The 19,969-nt window shown below is 44.3% G+C and overlaps 1 protein-coding gene across 20 annotated transcripts in view; it reads left to right on the top strand.

Moving 5' to 3' along the window:
* The first annotated feature begins 8,474 nt into the window (after nucleotides 1–8,474).
* The window catches only part of STK39 (serine/threonine kinase 39), a 320,679-nt gene continuing 309,184 nt past the window's right edge, over nucleotides 8,475–19,969 (top strand). For 12 of the 20 annotated variants that reach the window (XR_015147123.1, XM_086355955.1, XM_086355963.1 and 9 more), the window contains exon 1: nucleotides 8,475–8,788. Coding sequence is in view for 13 of the 20 variants with exons in the window: in XM_086355955.1 (XP_086212081.1) it covers nucleotides 8,602–8,788 (187 nt within the window). In the remaining 7 variants the exon portion in view is untranslated. Of the gene's footprint in view, nucleotides 8,789–10,392; nucleotides 10,445–11,719; nucleotides 12,974–16,681; nucleotides 16,758–19,969 lie in introns of those variants that run through there. The other 8 variants (XM_086356077.1, XM_086356086.1, XM_086356057.1 and 5 more) reach the window with 5 other exon arrangements.

The following is a 19,969-nucleotide window of genomic DNA, read 5'->3' as shown; positions in this document are numbered from 1 at the left end:
CCTGGACTGTGTCTCCTTGGATTCAGGTCTGGCCCTGACGCTGAACTTCCTTTCCTTATGATTCTTTGCTTTCTTCAAGGCCATTTCTGCATCTTCACCTAACTGCTTAATAGCAAAAGCATCTACCTCTCTGCTGTTGCTGCTGCTGCTGCTAAGTCGCTTCAGTCATGTCCGACTCTGTGCGACCCCATAGATGGCAGTCCTCCAGGCTCCTCTGTCCCTGGGATTCTCCAGGCAAGAATACTGGAGTGGGTTGCCATTTCCTTCTCTAAAGCATGAAAGGGAAAAGTGAAAGTGAAGTTGCTCAGTCGTGTCCGACTCTTAGCGACCCCATGGACTGGAGCCTACCAGGCTACCTCTCTAGCTGCCTCTAATATCCATCTCTTCTTCTGCTCTCTATTTGTTTTGTCTTTTTTTTTTTTTAATCACGCATGGCTTGTGGGATCTTAGCTCCCAGATCAAGGATTGAACACAGGTCATGGCAGTGAAAGTGCTGAGTCCTAAGTGCTTGACCACCAGGGAATTCCCCTCTTTTGTCTGATTTTCAGTTTATTGTATTTATTTGACTGACCAGGGATCGAACCCAGGCCCCCTGCATTGGGACCACAGAGTCTTAGCCTGGACCACCAGGGAAATCCTAAGTTTTCATTTTTATTTTCTTGCTATTTCCTGCCATTTCTCTTAGAATTCTTGACTTTAGTGCCAGTAGGGCATGGGTTCTTTGTTTTTGTCTTTTAGACTTTTCCAGTCAACGGTAATAGAAGTGATTTATTTTGATCAAGAAATCAACCCATCATATTACATCTCTGTGACTTGTGGTTTGGGCTATTCTCCTTATTTTAAGTGTTGTTTACATGTTTCAGTAACTTGTGGGCAGCTGGGATGCTGGGAGATTGGACACTGGATAAAATGGGATTGTATGGGTTATATAATTCTTAAGGGCTGAGAAAGTTTTGTCTTTTATTTTTCTAAAGCATTAGGCAAAGTGTCATGAAAATTATAGTCCCTAAAATGTGTTTACTGAATGAAAGAAAATTAATACGTTAATTATTAAGTGTTTTACTTCAAACCCCTTATAAGCCAGGGCAGCCCCTGACCTTCCTTTGTTTTTCAGAATACAGGTGACTCAAGGTGCCTCTCCTGATAAAGATCTGAATCTAGCCGCGAGGCAAGAGAGGCAGAGATGAAAGAGTATTCAGGGTTTGTGGATAGTTTTGGTGGGAAGATTTTTTAATAGAGAGGAAAAGAGAGCCTTGGCGTTTGGAAAAATTTAAAGCTGAGAAGGGCTGAGCGAATTTTTTCAGAAAATGCTGTTTTGTGTAATGAATGGGATTCATTGGAGAGAGCAATAAAGAATCAAATTGCTTTTAATTACATTTTTATGTCAGTCTGCCTGGAATAAGACTATCAGCTTTTAGACAGATTACATCATAAAAAACATATATACATATGCCACACAGATTTACTATAATGCCTTTAGATGTTTTAGCAAAGGGCAAGCCTTGCTAAATATGGAGGGAGGGCTTCCCCAGTGGATAGAGTAGGGCTTCTCTCTTTGAGGGCCCAAATCATGGTCAGAAACCTCTGAGATAAGTAAGGAGGCATTAACTGTCACCATTGCAATTTTGTCTGTAACATAAAATGCAATAGAAAGTCAGTTTCAACAGTGGGTTGGGAAATAAATGAAAACACATGTCTGGACATTATAATTCATGTAAGTTTAACACCTTAAATCGCACGAATTTTGAAAGCAATGTCTGTAATAATTCAGCTAATATAGATTCAAGCTTTTCTTTCCATTATAGTTGGGAAATAGGAGCCAATGACCCCTTAACACTAAATCACATTAATCTAATAAAATTGGGTCACACTGGCTCTGGACTTTGAGAACATCAGCTGTGTCAGTGGCAAGCACATGACATCTCTATGGGTATGCTAAGTGTAGGATGCCTTGGTCTTCAAAGTTGGAAAGGTTCATATGTTCTCAAATGCATTTTTTTAAATGGCTATTTGACATCTCTGCTGAAAACTCATTTAGATATTTACTCTGCTATTTTTTTTTTTTTTACTTAAAATTATATTAAAAACAACTTACAGGGACTTCCCTGGTAGTTCAGTGGTTAAGACTCCATGCTTCCAATACCAGGAGCATGGGTTCTATCCCTGTTCAGTGAACTAAGATCCCACGTGCCTCTCAGTGTGGCAAAAACAAACAAACAAACAAAACAATCAAAATGTTACAACAACCAAAATACCAAAAAAAAACCCCACCAAAAAACCCACACAAAACAAGCAAACAATAAAACAAACAACCCCCCCGACACCCCAAACAACAACAAAACCTCAAACCACCCCCTCCCCCAAGTTGTAGTATAAAGTCCAGGGCTTTGGTTAGAGTGATGGCTCCAAAGGAGTGACTATTTCTGTTGGTGCTCACTGCTAAAGTTGGTCCAGATCAAACATAATTGACTAAAGAATGAATTCCATAATCCCACTGTATTAGTTCCCTAGGGCTGCTGTAACAAAGTACCACAAACTGAGTGGAGTAAAACAACAGAAATTGATTCACAGCCTGTAGGCTAAGAAGTCCAAAATCAAGGTGTTAGCAGGGTTGGTTCCTGAGGGAGAACCTGCTCCATGCTTTTCTGCTAGCTTCTGGTTGCTGTAGGCAATCTTTGGCATTCCTTGACATGTCACTCCAATTTCTGCCTCCCTCCTCACATGGCATTCTTCCTGGGTGTGTCTGTGTCCCTGGGTCCAAATTTCCTCTTCTTGTATGGATGCCAGTCATTGCAATAGACCTAATCTTAACTTGTCAAGACCCTATTTGCAGATAAGGGTCTGCAAATATTGGGATTTGGGCCATTGACACACCTTTTGGGGTGATGTATTTCAATCAATAAGACCCACATCTCCCTGAGACCATCACCCTTGAGTCCTTCCTGGGAGGAAGTTCTGGAGCCATTACTATACTGCTAAAGAGTGTCCTGTAGGTAAGGTGTATTACACATACCAACTCATTTCATCCTTACTGCAACCCAGTCATTCTGGGAGAATTATACCTTTGAAGAAAAGAGAAGCTCAGAGGGTCTAAGCCACCAGCTAGCAAGTACAGATCAAGTATGTAAACCCAGCTGCTGCTGCTGCTGCTGCTAAGTCGCTTCAGTCACGTCCAACTCTGTGCGACCCCATAGATGGCAGCCCACCAGGCTCCCCCATCCCTGGGATTTTCCAGGCAAGAATACTGGAGTGGGTTGCCATTTCCTTCTCCAATATATGAAAGTGAAAAGTGAAAGTGAAGTCGCTCAGTCCTGTCCGACTCAGCGACCCCATGGACTACAGCCTACCAGGCTCCTCCATCCATGGGATTTTCCAGGCAAGAGTACTGGAGTGGGGTGCTATTGCCTTCTCTGGTAAATCCAGCTATTATAGACTTAAACTTTGCTCCTATGCCCTGCCATTACCCTAACTCAAAAAACACTGGATCCCTGTCTTTGGAAGCAACTGATGAAATAAAAATTCAACTATTTTACAACTTTCCCCTCAAACATAGTTACTAATACAGGAATTATAAAAAGAGTTGGAGATGGGAAATATGGTGATAGATATTCATACCCAAGAATATCTGGCTTTTGCCCACCATGCAATAGGAGTGACTTTCCAATAGACAATATGTTAGCCATGGGAGAAAGACCATCTGTCAATCGAGAGAGCCTCTCATTCCTTCAAAAAAAGTATTTCTAAAACACTTTAGAAATTGTACTTGTATACATCTACTTTTTTAATGCATTTGGGAAACTTTACTTTTAAAGGCATCTCATCTGTCATCAAGTTCCATTTTTCTGTTCCTTAAATAATTCTTAAATCTACCCCCTCATCATTATCCTCAATATCATGACTTTATTCACATATACATTTCTCTAACTTGACTATTTCAGTGGCTTCCAAATAGGTCTCTCCGCCTTCAGTTTCCTCCCATCCAATCCACCCTTGACATGGCTGACTCATTAGATGCTTAAAAGCATGTTTTTATCCATTTTGAAAGTGTTATATTCATTCAACAAATACTTACTGAGTATGTTCTGTACCAGATGTTATTCCAGGCACTGGGATACAGCAATGAACCAAAGGAACAAAAATGCCTGCCCTCGGAATGCTTTTGGTCTTCCCTGGTGGCTCAAATGGCAAAGAATCTGCCTATAATGCAGGAGACACAGGTTCAATCCCTGGGTCGGGAAGATCCTCTGGAGAAGAAAATGGCAACCCATTCCAGTATTCTTGCCTACAGAATCCCATGGATAGAGGAGCCTGATGGGCTACAGTCCATGGAGTTGCAAAGAGTAGGACATGACTGAGCAACCAACATACACAGGGAGAATTCTGTACAGTTCATGGTCGGCATTATTGTAAATCTTTCTCTTCTATGTTTTATTACAAATCTTGGCAGGTAAGAATAATGATGATGATGGAACTTCCCTGGCAGTCCAGTGGTTAAGACTCTGCACTTCCACTGCAGGGGGCAAGGGTTCTATCCCTGGTCGGGGAACTAAGATCCTGCATGCTATGCTGTGAGGCCAAAAAAAAAAAAAAAAAATGATGATGATGATATTGAGGGTTTTCATTTTATTGAATATTTACTATGTGTCAGCCATTATGTTAAATTGTTTACATATAAATCATGTTTTAACAACCCATGTCAAAGTTATGATGTTACAGAGACTCAGAGAGTTAAAGTCAGTCCAAAGTTGGACATTATAAAAAAAAGGATGGTAATGGTAAGATTTGAATCTGGCACATTCTTTCTTCAAGGTCTTGGCCATTACACTACACATCTTTTAGGTATTCAAAAGGTTGTACAGGAGGAAAAACTTTCCTCTAACTTCTCAAGTTTCATAACTGGAGGCCTGTGAATTAAACTGACAAAAGACAGATTAGCAAGAGAAAAAAAACAAAGTTTATTTGCATGTGAAATGCACAGTTGTACAGGAATACTCAGTGGTTAACAGAGTCGAACAGGACTGAAGCAACTTAGCAGCAGCATCAACATTGAGTGAAAGGAGGTGGTTAGAATTGGGAACTTGTATACCATTTTAACAAAGGGTGATAAATTATGGAGAAGTGACTGGACAAGGAAAAGGGAGTTTGGGCTTCTGGTGTGGGGGGCAAGTTGTAGGAAGGTAACTAGGAAATGTATGGGAGAAACAAATGGTAGACAAGAAACTGTGCAGACTCATCTCAACACCATCTCCATGATAAGAGTTGTTCTTCTCTTCCTGGTATGGCAGAGGGGGCACCTTTGCAAATGAAAATTTCCTTTATAAGTAGAAATTTCATTTACAAAAGGGAAATTTATGTCCTGCTTTTAGGCAGTTTGGGGAAGGAAAGAGATCTCTTCCTGTGTCTATTGTATTGTTTCTTAATTGGTTTTAGCTCAAAATAATTCTTATGCCAAAGTGGCATATATGTTGGGGTAGCATATTCTGATCTTCAGGTTTTATGAATAACTAAATCTTAAGTTCTTTATAAAGCAAATAACTACTGCATTTATCTATTTTGATGTATAGAACAGTCTTATGGACTCTGTTGCAGAGGGAGAGGGTGGGAAGATTTGGGAGAATGGCATTGAAACATGTATAATATCATGTATGAAACAAGTTGCCAGTCCAGGTTCGATGCACGATACTGGATGCTTGGGGCTAGTGCACTGGGACGACCCAGAGGGATGGTATGGGGAGGGAGGAGGGAGGAGGGTTCAGGATGGGGAACACATGTATACCTGTGGCAGATTCATTTTGATATTTGGCAAAACTAATATAATTTGTAAAGTTTAAAAATAAAATAAAATTAAAAAAAAAAGGATAATTTTGTATATTCAGTTTACCTAAAGCAGTGATTTGCTCTTCGGAGGACATTTGGCTATGTCTGGAGACCTTTTTGGGCTTCCCTGAGGGCTCAGAGATAAAAGCATTCACCCCAACTGTAGGTTTGATCCCTGGGTCGGGACAGGAAGGTTCCCTGGAGAAGGAAATGGCAACCTACCCCAGTATTCTTGCCTGGGAAAACCTATGGACAGAGAAGTCTGGCGGGCTACAGTCCATGGGGCTGCAAAAGAGTCGGGCTCAACTGAGAGAAGACCTTTTTGATAGTCATGACTTGAGAGTGAGGTGCTACGGCATCTAGTGAATTGAGGCCAGAAAAGACCTCTACAACACAGAGAATATCTGGCACAAAATATTTGAAGTGCTGAAGTTACTATACCCGGGCATATACTGAGGTAGGTGTAAACACTTAACAAAGTTTAGCCTCTTTATTTTTTTCTAATGTTTTACAGTCTCTGACTGAACGTATTCTTTATGTACTGAAATGAACCTTGTTATTTTAAAGGCTTCCTCCCCTGTCATCTTTCAGTTTAAATTTAGAAATGGGATTTGAGGGAAAACTGCATATCAGTTGAATACTTTTTAAATACACATATTTCCAAGTTTTAAGTGCCATTTTACTCAGTTGTTTATGGAAACATTAACTTAAAATTCTAATCCAGTGCTTCTCTAAGTTAAAACTATAAATCATGCTCTGTTCTTCCTATATAAAAATGATGCCAAAGGCCACTGATAGTAAACATTCTTCTTCAGACCGACTTACTGGTAATAGTGATGGGTCTGCATTGAGTCATCAGTTCTTTCAAGTCATCTTCCTGGGAGCCACGTGGAAAGTAGTCAGCTCGGTACAGATATCTGGTATATGACTACAGAACCTTGTTCTTTGTGAGAAACTAAGCGATATAATTTAAATCTGAGCTATTAGTCTTGACAGCATTATATTTTCTTATTAAGTTCCAAGAACTTTCCTGGCCTTCAGAGTTTCCCGGCCTTCATGGTTCGAAAGTCAAAGTAAAAATTTATATGATAAAATGGAATTCATATTCATTTAAGCATTTTTCTTTTCCCTTAAAAACAGTCCTTAAAAGTTCTTCAGGTAGGGAACAGCACTCGAAGAGGTGAACAGTTGGAGCATTCCTGTTCCCTCTTATTCCCCTGCTTAAAACATCAAAGGCTAGAATTTAATTGTTCATGAAGTTGTCTGTTTCCTGACAGACATTAAAATCCACACACCGCTTTGGAACATTCCTTCATAAAACAATGTACAGCTTCTTTGTTCAGCATACAGCCCTGTGTGCAGACCAAAGCACCGAATCTCCTTTACCCCAACTGTTGCATCATGCTGTGAGAGACTAAGCATACTCATGTTCAGTTTCCATCAATATTTTGATTAGAACTTGTAACATTTCTCCTAATGAATTTCTGGGTTTCATCTGAATTATCTTTTAAAAAGTTTTAAGGAGATTTTTATATGTAAATAGAGGAGACAAAGTATCACGATTTTTCTGTTTTCTTTAAAAAAAAATGCTCATTTTTCTTATCCGATAGTTCTCATCACGACAACTACACACGATAATTTTGGCCCAATGACCATTATGACCATTGGGTCACTGCACCGTTTCAGCTTAAGAAAAGGATGGTGCAATCGTGGTCATCTCTACCAGGGGGAACACAGAGAACACTCAGTGTTAAATATGACACCTATAATTAGGAAGCCCTATGGTTATACCAGAGTAGTTTTAAGGATGAGGTAATTTTAGGAGCGTTGAAAAAGCAGCAATTAATTAAGTTTTCAACGCAGCTTGTGCTGCGGTACATTCTTTGACACCCAGTTATGCTCTGTAAAAGAAAAGCCTGCTATCTCTTGACCTATCGGGTTAGCGTGGCTTTGTTATTAAGGGTCTAAAATTTGAGATTTAGAGTTCAAATCTCTTACACTTATTCTAACTTTTTAGGCCCTTACATCACCTTCCTGGGATCCAAGCGGCTTGGAACTAATGAAGTCTGTGAACAGCCAGAGACCTAAGGCATCACGTTTCACTAAGAAAAAAACCAGAAGGTCTGCGATTAGATTAGGCAAGGTGGGGAATGGGTTATTGGCAGGTAGGGCGCCGGAAAGTTACAACTCGGGTTATTTTTTAACCGGCGCCCTACAAACGGCCGGCGTGTAGGTGGCTCACTCGCTAACTTGTAAATGAACTTCAGGTTCTCTTCACTTGGGGAGCCTTTCTGAATCTGAGAACCTGGCGGCGGTTCAACGACCCCGCCCTCGGGGTCCCCAAGGGACATCTTCCGGAGAGCCCGATTGTCTGGGGCGAAGGCTCAGGGCAGGGAGTGAGGGGCGAGGGACGCGGGTCCAGAACGCCAGCCCAACCCGGCCTCACTCTCCTCGGGTGCAAACTTCCCGGCAGCGAGTTAGGCGGGAGGGGGCGGCGGGGCGGCGGTTCCCCTCGCGGAGGCAGAGAACTGCGCGCGCGAGGCTCAGGGCGCGCGGCGAGCGCGGCGACCGGGCCGCCTCCTCCCCTCCCCGCCTCCGCCGGCGCTGCCTCCTCCCTCCGCCCGGCTCGGCCTCCTTCGCTCCCTCCCCTCGTGGCTGGCTCCGGCGGCGGCGGGCGCGGAGGGCGTGCGCCGGCCGAGAGGTGTCGGTGGCGAGGGAAGGGAAGTTTCAAGTGGAAGGTCGTCCGCCGGCTGACGCGTCCTCCCGGTCTCCTCCGGCAGCATCATGGCGGAGCCGAGCGGCTCGCCCGTGCACGTCCAGCAGCCCCAGCAGGCGGCCCCGGTGACAGCGGCGGCCCCGGCGACAGCGACAGCAGCGCCGGCTCCGGTGGCTCCAGTGGCCACGGCTCCGGCCGCGCAGTCGATCGGCTGGCCCATCTGCAGGGACGCGTACGAGCTGCAGGAGGTTATCGGTCAGTGCGGCGGGCGCGGCGGGGCCGGTCCAGGCCGGGCGGGAGGCGCGGCAGGGGACGTGGGATGCTGGGCTTGTCTGCATGCACGCCCTGGAGGCAGAGCGGTCGGCTTCTGGGCCTACCGGCTTCAACAGTTTTTTTTTTTTTTTTTCATTCGTTCGGTGAGCGCGGGTGCTGCAGGAGGTGGCGCGGCGGATGTGACTCGCACTGCAGACGAGCCGCATGCTGCAAACTTTTATCTCCCTGATCGCTGGGGCGGCGGAACTGGGGACCCGGCAACGCCGCCGCATCTCCCTCCTCCCGCGTGCCGGGCCCGCAGCCTGTGGTCGGTGGCCGCGCGAGCAGGCAGCCGCGGTCGGGGTGGGGTTGCGGGGGCGCCGCCCTGGTCTTCCAGCGCCCTCGCGCCGCGCCGGGGGGCCGCGTCCTGGGGGACTCAACCGGCGCAGCCGCGCCTCTGCTCTCTAGCTCCGCACCACTGCCTCCCATCAGCAACCTCTCGCCATGGGTAACCGGGCTACGTAGGAGTTCCGGGGGCCCAGGTTCTTTCCTGAGGCCAGGGAGGATGCTGGCCTCCCTTCCTGACAGCCCCAGCTCCACGCCCGCCTTGCAGCCTGGCTTTCCGCGCCGCCCGGCGCGCCCGGGTACCCGCCTCTTGGTGCCCGGGCGCGCCGCCTGCTGCCCAGCCCGGTCGCCGGGAGAAAGAAGGCGCCCTGGCCTCCTGCCCCGTGCTGGGCCGATGCTTCCCCTCTGGTCCAGGGCCGAACTGCATGAGTGAAAGCCGAGGCTCTCGGTGACCTGCTGGCTTGCCTGTCGGTGCCTTCTAGTTGGCTCACCAATATCCCCTTATCTTAGATTTTAAAAAATCTGGGAAAGTCGAATGGCAGGAAGCCGCCGTTACTTTTCCCTGGGCCAAGCACGTGAAGGACCAGATTTGTGTTGACCGTTGTTGGATCATCTCGTCTGAGAGGCTTGTTAAACCCAGTTAGGGCACCCTCCAGATAAAGTGGGCCCTCATTATTGGCGGTGGGATGGGATGCTGCCTTCTCATATCTTGATGTTTAAGTACATGATGAAAAAGGAATTCAGGATATTTATTTTAAACTTTTCCCCCTTCTTTTCATTATAAAGAATGCGGCCCTCCCTCCCTCCCTTTAAAAAATTAAAACCGGTAATAAGAATTTCATTAGGTGTTTACCCGTTATCACCTGCTACTGTAGGAATGGAACATAGCATAGACTGAAATAAATAGACAAATGATGGGCAGAACAGTAACCTAGGATATGAAAGCAAAATTCTTCGAAAACCCAGGCCTTTTATAACTTTTTGCCAAAGACTCTCGTAGTATGTCTTCCTGTCCCTGCATGAATTATGTATCTTCAAGGGGTTTTTTAAGCCTGTTCAGTGAAAACTCCTTTCACCTGCTAGCTAAGCCCCTTCCTCTTCCCAGTTTTACCGTCTGCTCTCAACCTACTTGCCCCCACCCATATTCTGATTGCACGGGTTGCACACTGAATAGTCAGCTGTCCTGGGATACACCTGGCCTTCCACTCCTTGCTGTCTTTCACAGGCTCTTCTCTAAGTGCCCATCTTTGTAGTTAATCTCACTCAGCTTGCGGTGAATGTTCTTGAGACGCCTTCTGCTTCTTCCAAGGCAAAGTATGGTGGCTTTTTCTGCTCCTTTTTTTACACGGCTCACAGCATGTAATCCCATAGTTTTTATTTGCGCAACAAAATCTAAAGGCCTACTCTTTCCCAAGCATTGTGCTAGGTTTTTTGCGTTTAGAAATGAATAAAATGGTCCTTGCCCTTAGGGCTTCCCAAGTTTAAGTAATTGATTCTATAGGATGTCATGAGAGAGTACTGGTGGAGCATAAAGGAGGGACTAACTGCTTGCTTGAAGAAATAAGGAAGCAGGGTATTCCACAGAAGACATCTGAGCTGACTTTTGACGTCTGAATAAGTTTATAAGTTGCTTGATTATTTCCATTGCTGCTTTTCTTTGTCAGCTGTGAACTCCTTTAGGGTCTTATTTATCCCTCTTACTCCAGTACATAGGGATGGTCCATAAAAGTTAATTGATGGTAACCTGCCACATGTTTCCATAGGGTCTAGGACCAGCATTTAATTATAATCAATTTCTAGGCTTATTTTGTCAATTATTAGGGTCAGTATGCAAGTTTGCAATATGGAAGACATATGCTTGTCTTTGGAAAGCAATGTTTTGAGTTGACCAGTTTTATGAACTGAAATGAATAAAAGTTTAATTAAAGAGAAAGGATTGATTTCAGGGCTTCTTTCTGCTTGCAGTAGCAGCATTGTTAATTACGGTTGGTCAATTTCATTTAAAAAAAATTTACCTGAGGAATTTTCCAGCAGAAATGCCTGCTTATTACTTCTACGCTGATTTTTGTACATTCACACTGCAGGAAGGGTTTTCCTACATTTAAAATTATCTCGTATTTTTCCAATTGAAAGAGACGGTCTGTGTGGTGGCCGTGTGATTGAAAAGTCACATTGCTGGAGTAGGGTTTTCCAAGGGTTTAATGGTGTAGGGAATTACACACCCATTTCCATTTAGTGTTTACTGCTAGTTAAGTAATGAGTGAACTTGCGGTTAAGCACTTCTGCTTAAACATTACACGCAGAAGTTTGTAGTTCAAACATGGAGCCAGTTTCAGTGTGAACACAGGTGGACAGCCTTGGCCTCTTGGGGCCACAAGGCAGGTGACATGTGATGGGACCCCGGCAGTGTGAACCGTGAGCAGCAGGAGGCTCAGATGTGCCTGAGCAGAAGGCCAGGGGAGGCCAGGTGTTTTAACTCTCCAGCGTGGCATGGAGCACTTTTTCTTCTTTTCCTTCTGGCAGAGGTTGGGGCCTCAAGATTAGGAGAGAAGAGGTTTACTGAAATCCAAACAAAGCAGGTTCAGTTGTTTGATTTCTGTTTTAGAAGAATAAACACAGGATTTTGCAAGTCTAAAAATAAACTTTTCTCTTTGTTATTTCGTTCTTGCGTGATGAAAGATCAGTGGAGAATTTGTAATGGTAATCTGGTTCAAAAGGTTATGGGCAACCTGGAAATGATGCAAAATCTGTTGGAGAGAGGTTAACTATGTTGTAAAATGATTAAATTCCTTGTTTTAGCCATCAGTAGATTTCAAATATTTCTGTCTCCTATGGAGAAGTAACTGCTCTTGTAAGGTGTTCTAGCCTGTTTAATACCCTTCAGCCTCATTAATCTTTGTTCCTCACCACCCCCAACTACCCCCATCTCATTCTCCTCAGATTCTTTCTTTAGAAGTATATGGGGCACCCAAAGATATGCCAATTGAAAAATTAGTTTATTTGTTGGTGGTATTAGTATTATCACTTCAGTTTGCTAAACAAAGAACAAAAGATGAATCATGAAAATGTTGACTTGGGTATCCTTAATTGATTGAACAACCTCAAGGAACTTTCCTGTCAAAAAGTTGTAGTCAATGCAGTATCATTTTCTGTATTTGACTCAGATAATTTCAGCAGAGGCTGGTATCTTTGTTGGTTTTCCTGTGAAAAACACTAAATAGACTTAGGCCTCAGAACATGTTTGATTTTTCTTAGTTTTTTTGCAGTAGGAGGCTTTCTGTAGTTTTGCACCTTATTTCTAAGCATTGCTTCACTTTCATCCTAGACAGTCACTTGGAATCATCCGCAAGGGCCACCTACTTCATTTCTGGTCCTTGTCAACAAAAAGAATTTGGTTTCTCGTCTCCTAACTGTAGTTTGACAGAGGGCTTCTCCAGTACTCAGGTTTCTTTCTCTCCCAGGGGCTTTGTTTAACCATTCCAGTGCATTTCCCCCAGGTGCAGCTAACAGGCAACTGGCCAGGTCTTTAAGCAGCAGCAGCCGAGAGCAATCCTGCTCTGTGCTATCGGAAGTTCTGTGGAGCTCTATGGTTTAGGGTTTAGAACTGGTTTTATAGGTGTCTGAAGCATCATGAGGACGGTGGAGCTACACTTGTTTGCCGGGGACCTCAGAGGCATGGAGCACTGAGTGCCGGCATTCTGATCTCCCAGACTTATAAACCGGGCTGCTTTGCCATTGCTGTCAGTTGTTAATTTTTTTTTTTTTAAACTAAAAGAGTCTTGAGATGCTTAGCTTTGTGCAGGGGTTTCGATTTTCATATCATGTCACTTTTTTTTCTTCTTGGTAAGGAGAATAATGTATATAGAACTCTCCTCGTGTTTTTTCATTATTGTGATGAAATATACGTAACATGAGATTTACCATTTTCTAAGTGTACATTTCAGCAGTGCTAATTACATTGACAGCAGAAATGCTTTTAAACCTGTTGTTCAAACTAGCATGTACGAAAAATCTCTAGGTTAAGAGAAATGCATGGTAGAATTTCCATAGTATTTGCTTTATTTATGTATTTGATTTGTGACCAGTAACATGAATTTCCTTCCATCTATTGTAGTCTATTGTGTACCACATTTTTGATGGTGTTGGAGAGTAACTTGAAACGTGGTGGGCTCTGGAGTCGGGCAGTCTGGTCTGTTTCATGGCCAGGCAATGACAGTTGCTGGCCGTGTGATCTCAAGCCAAGTTGCTTAGAGGTGTCTGCACTTGGTATCCTCATTCAGGACTTGGAGATGCTAACAGTAGGGTTTGACTGCGGAGCACTTAGAACAGTGCCTGGCTCAGGGCGAGCTTTCCGGGAGCCTGAGCCCACAACTGTTGTAGGCTGCGCCGGCTGATCAGATCCGCGTTACCCGGAGAGAATCCTGCCCAGACTCTGGAGCATCTTGGAGTTTCTCTGCCCAGGAGAGTTGGCTCTCGAGTCCCCGCCTTCCGGTGGGCGGCTGGCTGGGGAGCCCGAGGGCCCTGCGGGGAGGAAGCTGCAGAGACCTGTGGAATCGGACAGCTCAGGGCTTTGGGTGCCAGATGGCTCTTTGACAAGTGTTAAGGGCATCCTGCAGGAAGATTGGTGGAGGAAAGGCCCGGCTCAAAGGGCTTCATGAGCAACCTGCTCAGACTGCACTTTTCCCCCACCTCTGGAGGCTGCCGCGCTGGCAGGAAATGCTGCTGACTCAAAGAAATCATCCCTGTGTGCCCCAGCAAGGCAGAGGGCATTTGTCTGCAGAGCAGGTCATCACTGTGGCTCCCCTGTCTCCTTCCTTGCCTCGCTGCCCTTCCCGCCACTTATGAATACTCTCAAGTCTCCCTCTTAACAGTTTCACAGCCAAGGAGAACAAAACCAGGGCACTTTCACTACTCCCTCCTCTAGCACCTGCCTTATCTCTTTCCTTCCCTTCCCAGTGGAGAACCTCCCTTCCACTGCTTACTTATATCTGGCCTCTACCCCCTTGCTAAGAAGCCAAAGTTGGAATCTCCATGATCACCATGGCTTTCTGTGATTGCAGCCAGTGACACCGCAGGGCTTCCTTCTCTTCCTCTCTCTGCAGGAGTTGATGCCACCTACCATTTCTCCTCCTACTTTCCTGACTGTGCCTGCTCCAGGATCCACTTCTTGGTGGCTCTGAGGCTTTAACTGCAGCCTAAAATGCCCAGGGCCTGCCTGGTCTTTGGACTGGTGTGAGAGCTCCCTTTCAAACGTCTTTTTGTAGATACTTCACAGAACCTTATACAGTGAAACTCACTGTCCCTCCACCTTTGCTTCAGTCCTAATCCTGTTCCTTCTACATTCTCCATCTTCCTGAAGACCCTTGAGTATGAAGCAGAAACGTGCTGCTCATCCCACCCTTTCCTGGCTTCCTCCATCTCCCGCATCTGATTGGTATTCAGCATTTTGGATCCCGTCTTTGAGGCTTCTCTCATTCTTCCTCTTGGTCATCGTTGGTTCAGTTCTTACTTGAGTGACTGTAATCTCTTCATAACCATGTTTCTTGTCTGCAGCCTTGCTTCCAGCTCTAGTAAGCATTGCTACCAAAGTGATACCCAAATTTTTATCAGTTACCACCAGACTTAGATCTTTTTAAAAGTGGCTCTTCTATGATGCTCAGGATGAACTCCGAGCAGGTGTGTAAGGCCTTCTGGAATTGTCTTTTGCCTTCCATTCAGTGCCCCCCAACCCTTGTCATTGCAATTCTCAGGACAGACTCCCAGCCAGGGGGAACGTTTTGCAGCTGCTGAAATGCTTCCTGCTTTCCCAGCCCCTTCTAGGCAAGTTTTCTCTCTGCCTGCAACACCATTCCACCTCTCTTCCATTGTCATATATTTAACAGAGAGCTCTGTCTCTCCTTTTAAGCATTACCTTTACTGAAGTAAGTATAAGAGGCACACCGAAGAGTACATATCATAAATGTATAGCTTGATTCGTGTTCATAAACAGAACCCACCCAGATCCAGGCTCCCCTTTAAGACCTGGAATAAACGGTTTCTCTTCACAGAAACAGTCCTCTGCCCCCAAATCTCCTTCCCCTCTGCCTCCTCTCTTGGCCCTTTCATCCCTGGTGATCCTCATACCCTTGCGGCTTATTGCCTCCTTGCCCATCCTGGCGCTAGATGTCACTCCTCCTTGAGGACAGGTCTTTGGCCTCCGTTCCCCATACCGCCCACTAAAGATTTGATAAATGTTTTCTGGGTGAAAGTCTGAATTTTAGGGATAAACACTCCCTGCCCCCCACCTTGGAAGAGGAACATTGCCTCACTTCTGAATATTAGCCTCCTTGGATCCTGAAGATTTAATCTTGCCTGTGGTTAATGATGATGCTCATTTCGTTGTGTTTGGGCCAGTCAGCTTAAAGGGCTCTGGAGAAATTAGCTCGTTAATCCTCCCAGATCAAGAGTAAGCACTTCGAGTACTTGCACCTGCCTGTGCTGGGCAGGTAGGCAGGCAGAGGCCTGGCTCTCCTGAGGTCATCGTTCTGCGAGGTGGCCTGTCTGGATTAAAGGATCCAGAGAGCAGTAACGGTGCCCTTTTTTTTAAAAAAAAAACTTGGGCATTGCAGAGCAGGGTGGGGAAGCCCTGGCACATCTCTCCTCTCAAACTTTCCTTTCTTGAGTGTACCCGTGACCTCTCGCTGTTTGTGTAGTTATATATAACCCAGTCTTGAAGCTCTGTGGGGCTTCTTGCTGTGTAGAAATCAGGACTGTTGAAGATCAGGGATACAGGTGAAACACCGCAGCAGACTATCAGGACAGGTGGTTTTCAGAGGTTGTCATGAAGTCAGGAATTATATTTTTTAGACAAGGGACTGAGGGATGATAGGATTGGTGTGGTACATGCTGAGACTATGGAGGTAGGTCTTGTAAGCCCAAAGCAATCTAATCTGTGTTATAATTCCTCTGTGCTGTATTTTTGGGAAAGTTATTTTTTTTTCCCCATTAAATGAAACTGTCCATGTAATCAAGTGAAGTTTTACATTTTCCTCCAGGACAGTTTTGTTTAAATTATCCCCAAACAGCTCCAAGATGGCTGCAGTGATTCGAGTGCTTCAGGTGTTTCTTTTTCCAAATGTGCTGTTCATTGCAGTTTGGGCTACGAAAGAAGAATTGAGTATAGTAATTAAAAAAGGCATTTTAGATTTGGGTTAACTGGGAAACAGAGGAGAAGAAGCAGTCCTTTAGAGAATGGATTGGCAAGCATGTAGTTCAGAATTGATTTAGAGAAACACTTTGGGAATCTGATGTGAGTAAATGCTGACGTGTTTCACGTTTCTTCTCATTTGCTGAACAGTTATTTGGGAATAATCTCTTGGACACTGAGGGATTAGATGAATTGATCTTTTAAACTAACTGCTTATTTTGATACACGGGAAAACATCTTTTTAAGATAGAACTTAAAACATCGTTTTAAGATATTTTATTTTCAGACTTCTTCCAAGGAAGTGGCATTTAGTGTGAGTCAGAGGCAGTCCTGAGGGTGTTCATTCAGTTCTTCCCTTAGGTGAAAATGTGTACTCTGGTGACATTTATGGAGTTCCGGTTTCCAGCATTAAGTCACAAATTTACCAGAAGAACTAGTATGGTAAGTAGACATTGATGACTTCCTCTCATGTGAATGATAGATCTTCATTGGGGGAGTATTTGAGAAGCCAGTGACCTTTGACGATTCTGAGACTTCTCACAATGACTCTATTGATGGTTGAGATCCTAGAAGATTTATGATCGTTTTTGAACAGGTAGCATTAGTTTGTAGCAGGGTTTGTGATAAGGGGCATTCCAATTATGTTCTTTGCTGCTCTGTTTCTTTTGGGGGTTGAAAAGGATTAAACTTAGGGGTTGATGCATTTGGTCTGCCTTGTGTTGTTGACATTTTACTTTGAATTATTTGGTCTGTCCTTCCTCCCTCCCTCCCTCGCTTCCTCCCTTCCTTTCCTTCCTTCCTTTGAAACTGTCGGTGTCGCCGTCACCTTTCTCAGTTATGGGCTGACTCGAAGAAGAAGAGGAAGAGAGTGCTCCAGGGGAGAAACCACAGGTTGGTTGTTGTTGTTCAGTCGCTCAATCTTGTCCAACTCTTTGTGACCCCGTGGACTGCAGCATGCCAGGCTTCCCTGTCCTTCACTGCCTCTCGGGGTTTGGTCAGACTCATGTCCATTGAGTTGATGATGCCATCCAACCATCTGATCTTCTGCTAGGTCAGTGCTGGTTTATTAAGGTCAGTTCCTAAGAATTACCACATAAGAATACCGGGGAATAATGAAGTTTAATTTAGGAGGAAACCGAAGAGAAAGTTCATTCCTGTTCCTTTGTTTCTACAAGTGAAGATTCTCTCAGCCTGCCTGAAAGTAATTTGCCTGTGGTCCAGAAGTTCTTAGAATCTCAGGCCATTTCTTCCTATTCATTTCAGTGTTTTCTTCCACTTACATCACGTTGATTCCTCATTGGTGGGAAGGAGGAAGTTAGAGATATTATTGACTCAGTGAATTTTATACCTACCGTTTTAATAAAGTACATGTATAGTTTATCTGGGAACATATTTACCATATAGATGTTATAGTAAAAATCTTATGTATTGCATTGCTGCTGCAGCTGCTAAGTCGCTTCAGTCGTGTCCGACTCTGTGCGACCCCATAGACGGCAGCCCACCAGGCTCCCCCGTCCCTGGGATTCTCCAGGCAAGGACAACGGAGTGGGTTGCCATTTCCTTCTCCAATGCATGAAAGTGAAGAGTGAAAGTGAAGTCACTCAGTCTTGTCCGACTCGTAGCGACCCCATGGACTGCAGCCCACCATGGACTCCTCCATCCATGAGATTTTCCAGGCAAGAGTACTGGAGTGGGGTGCCATTGCCTTCTTGGATGTATTGCATTAGAGGGGATCAAATGATCTCTATATGTATTTCTTTCTTCACCAGGGCATATGTATTTAACATGTAAATGAAGGTGATATATAAACATAAAATAGTTTCAACCATCATCTTTTGCCTGGGTTGTTGGAGTAGATTATATTTTTAATGATTGGTTAGAACCTGTTAGTGACATGGAAAGGTGTGAGAGTGTGTATGTCTCTGTGTGTTGGCAAATAAGAGGCTGAGGAGCAGCAAGTAGATGTATTGATCCTTCAGGGCTGATCATTCGCTGGAGCAGAGCTTCTGCAGGGCAGCTTCCCTGCTGCCAGGCTCATAACTTTATTATAATCAGCAGCAACAACATTCCCAGCAGTGTCTAGTTTGGAACCATCCCCTGTGGTAACCACTAGCCACATGTGGCTATTTCAATTCGAATAATTAAATAAATTTTCTGGGTGACAAGGGATGAAGAGGCTGAGCATAGAGGATGTTTAGGATGGTGAAACTGCTCCGTGTGATACCATAATGATGGATCCATGTCATTATACATTTGTCCAGACCTATGTGCAAAAAAGCAAAATGGCTGTCTGGGGAGGCCTTACAAATAGCTGTGAAAAGAATAGAAGCGAAAAGCAAAGGAGAAAAGGAAAGATATAAGCATCTGAATGGAGAGTTCCAAAGAATAGCAAGGAGAGATAAGAAAGCCTTCCTCAGCAATCAATGCAAAGAAATAGAGGAAAACAACAAAATGGGAAAGGCTAGAGATCTCTTCAAGAAAATTAGAGATACCAAGGGAACATTTCATGCAAAGATGGGCTCGATAAAAGACAGAAATGGTTTGGACCTAACAGAAGCAGAAGATATTAAGAAGAGGTGGCAAGAATACACAGAAGAACTGTACAAAAAGATCTTCAAGACCAAGATAATCACGATGGTGTGATCACTGACCTAGAGCCAGACATCCTGGAATGTGAAGTCAAATGGGCCTTAGAAAGCATCACTACGAACAAAGCTAGTGGAGGTGATGGAATTCCAGTTGAGCTCTTTCAAATCCTAAAAGATGATGCTGTGAAAGTGCTGCACTCAATATGCCAGTAAATCTGGAAAACTCAGCAGTGGCCACAGGACTGGAAAAGGTCAGTTTTCATTCCAATCCCAAAGAAAGGCAATGCCAAAGAATGCTCAAACTACTGCACAATTGCACTCATCTCACACGCTAGTAAAGTAATGCTCAAAATTCTCCAAGCCAGGCTTCAGCAATATGTGAACCATGAACTTCCAGATGTTGAAGCTGGTTTTAGAAAAGGCAGAGGAACCAGAGATCAAATTGCCAACATCCACTGGATCATGGAAAAAGCAAGAGAGTTCCAGAAAAACATCTATTTCTGCGTTATTGACTATGCCAAAGCCTTTGACTGTGTGGATCACAATAAACTGTGGAAAATTCTGAAAGAGATGGGAATACCAGACCACCTGACCTGCCTCTTGAGAAATTCGTATGCAGCTCAGGAAGCAACAGTTAGAACTGGACATGGAACAACAGACTGGTTCCAAAAAGGAAAAGGAGTACGTCACGGCTGTATATTGTCACCCTGCTTATTTAACTTATATACAGAGTACATCATGAGAAACGCTGTGCTGGAAGAAGCACAAGCTGGAATCAAGATTGCCGGGAGAAATATCAATCACCTCAGATATGCAGATGACACCACCCTTATGGCAGAAAGTGAAGAGGAACTAAAGAGCCTCTTGATGAAAGGGAAAGAGGAGAGTGAAAAAGTTGGCTTAAAGCTCAACATTCAGAAAACGAAGATCATGGCATCTGGTCCCATCATTTCATGGCAAATAGATGGGGAAACAGTGGAAACAGTGTCAGACTTTATTTTTTGGGGCTCCAAAATCACTGCAGATGGTGATTGCAGCCATGAAATTAAAAGACACTTACTCCTT

This window comes from Bos grunniens, chromosome 2 (assembly GCF_055505025.1).
Source record: "Bos grunniens cultivar Pamir isolate PY7600 chromosome 2, Bosgru_T2T1.0, whole genome shotgun sequence".
Taxonomy (NCBI): Eukaryota; Metazoa; Chordata; class Mammalia; order Artiodactyla; family Bovidae; genus Bos; species Bos grunniens.
This window is presented reverse-complemented; position numbering and strand designations above follow the sequence as displayed.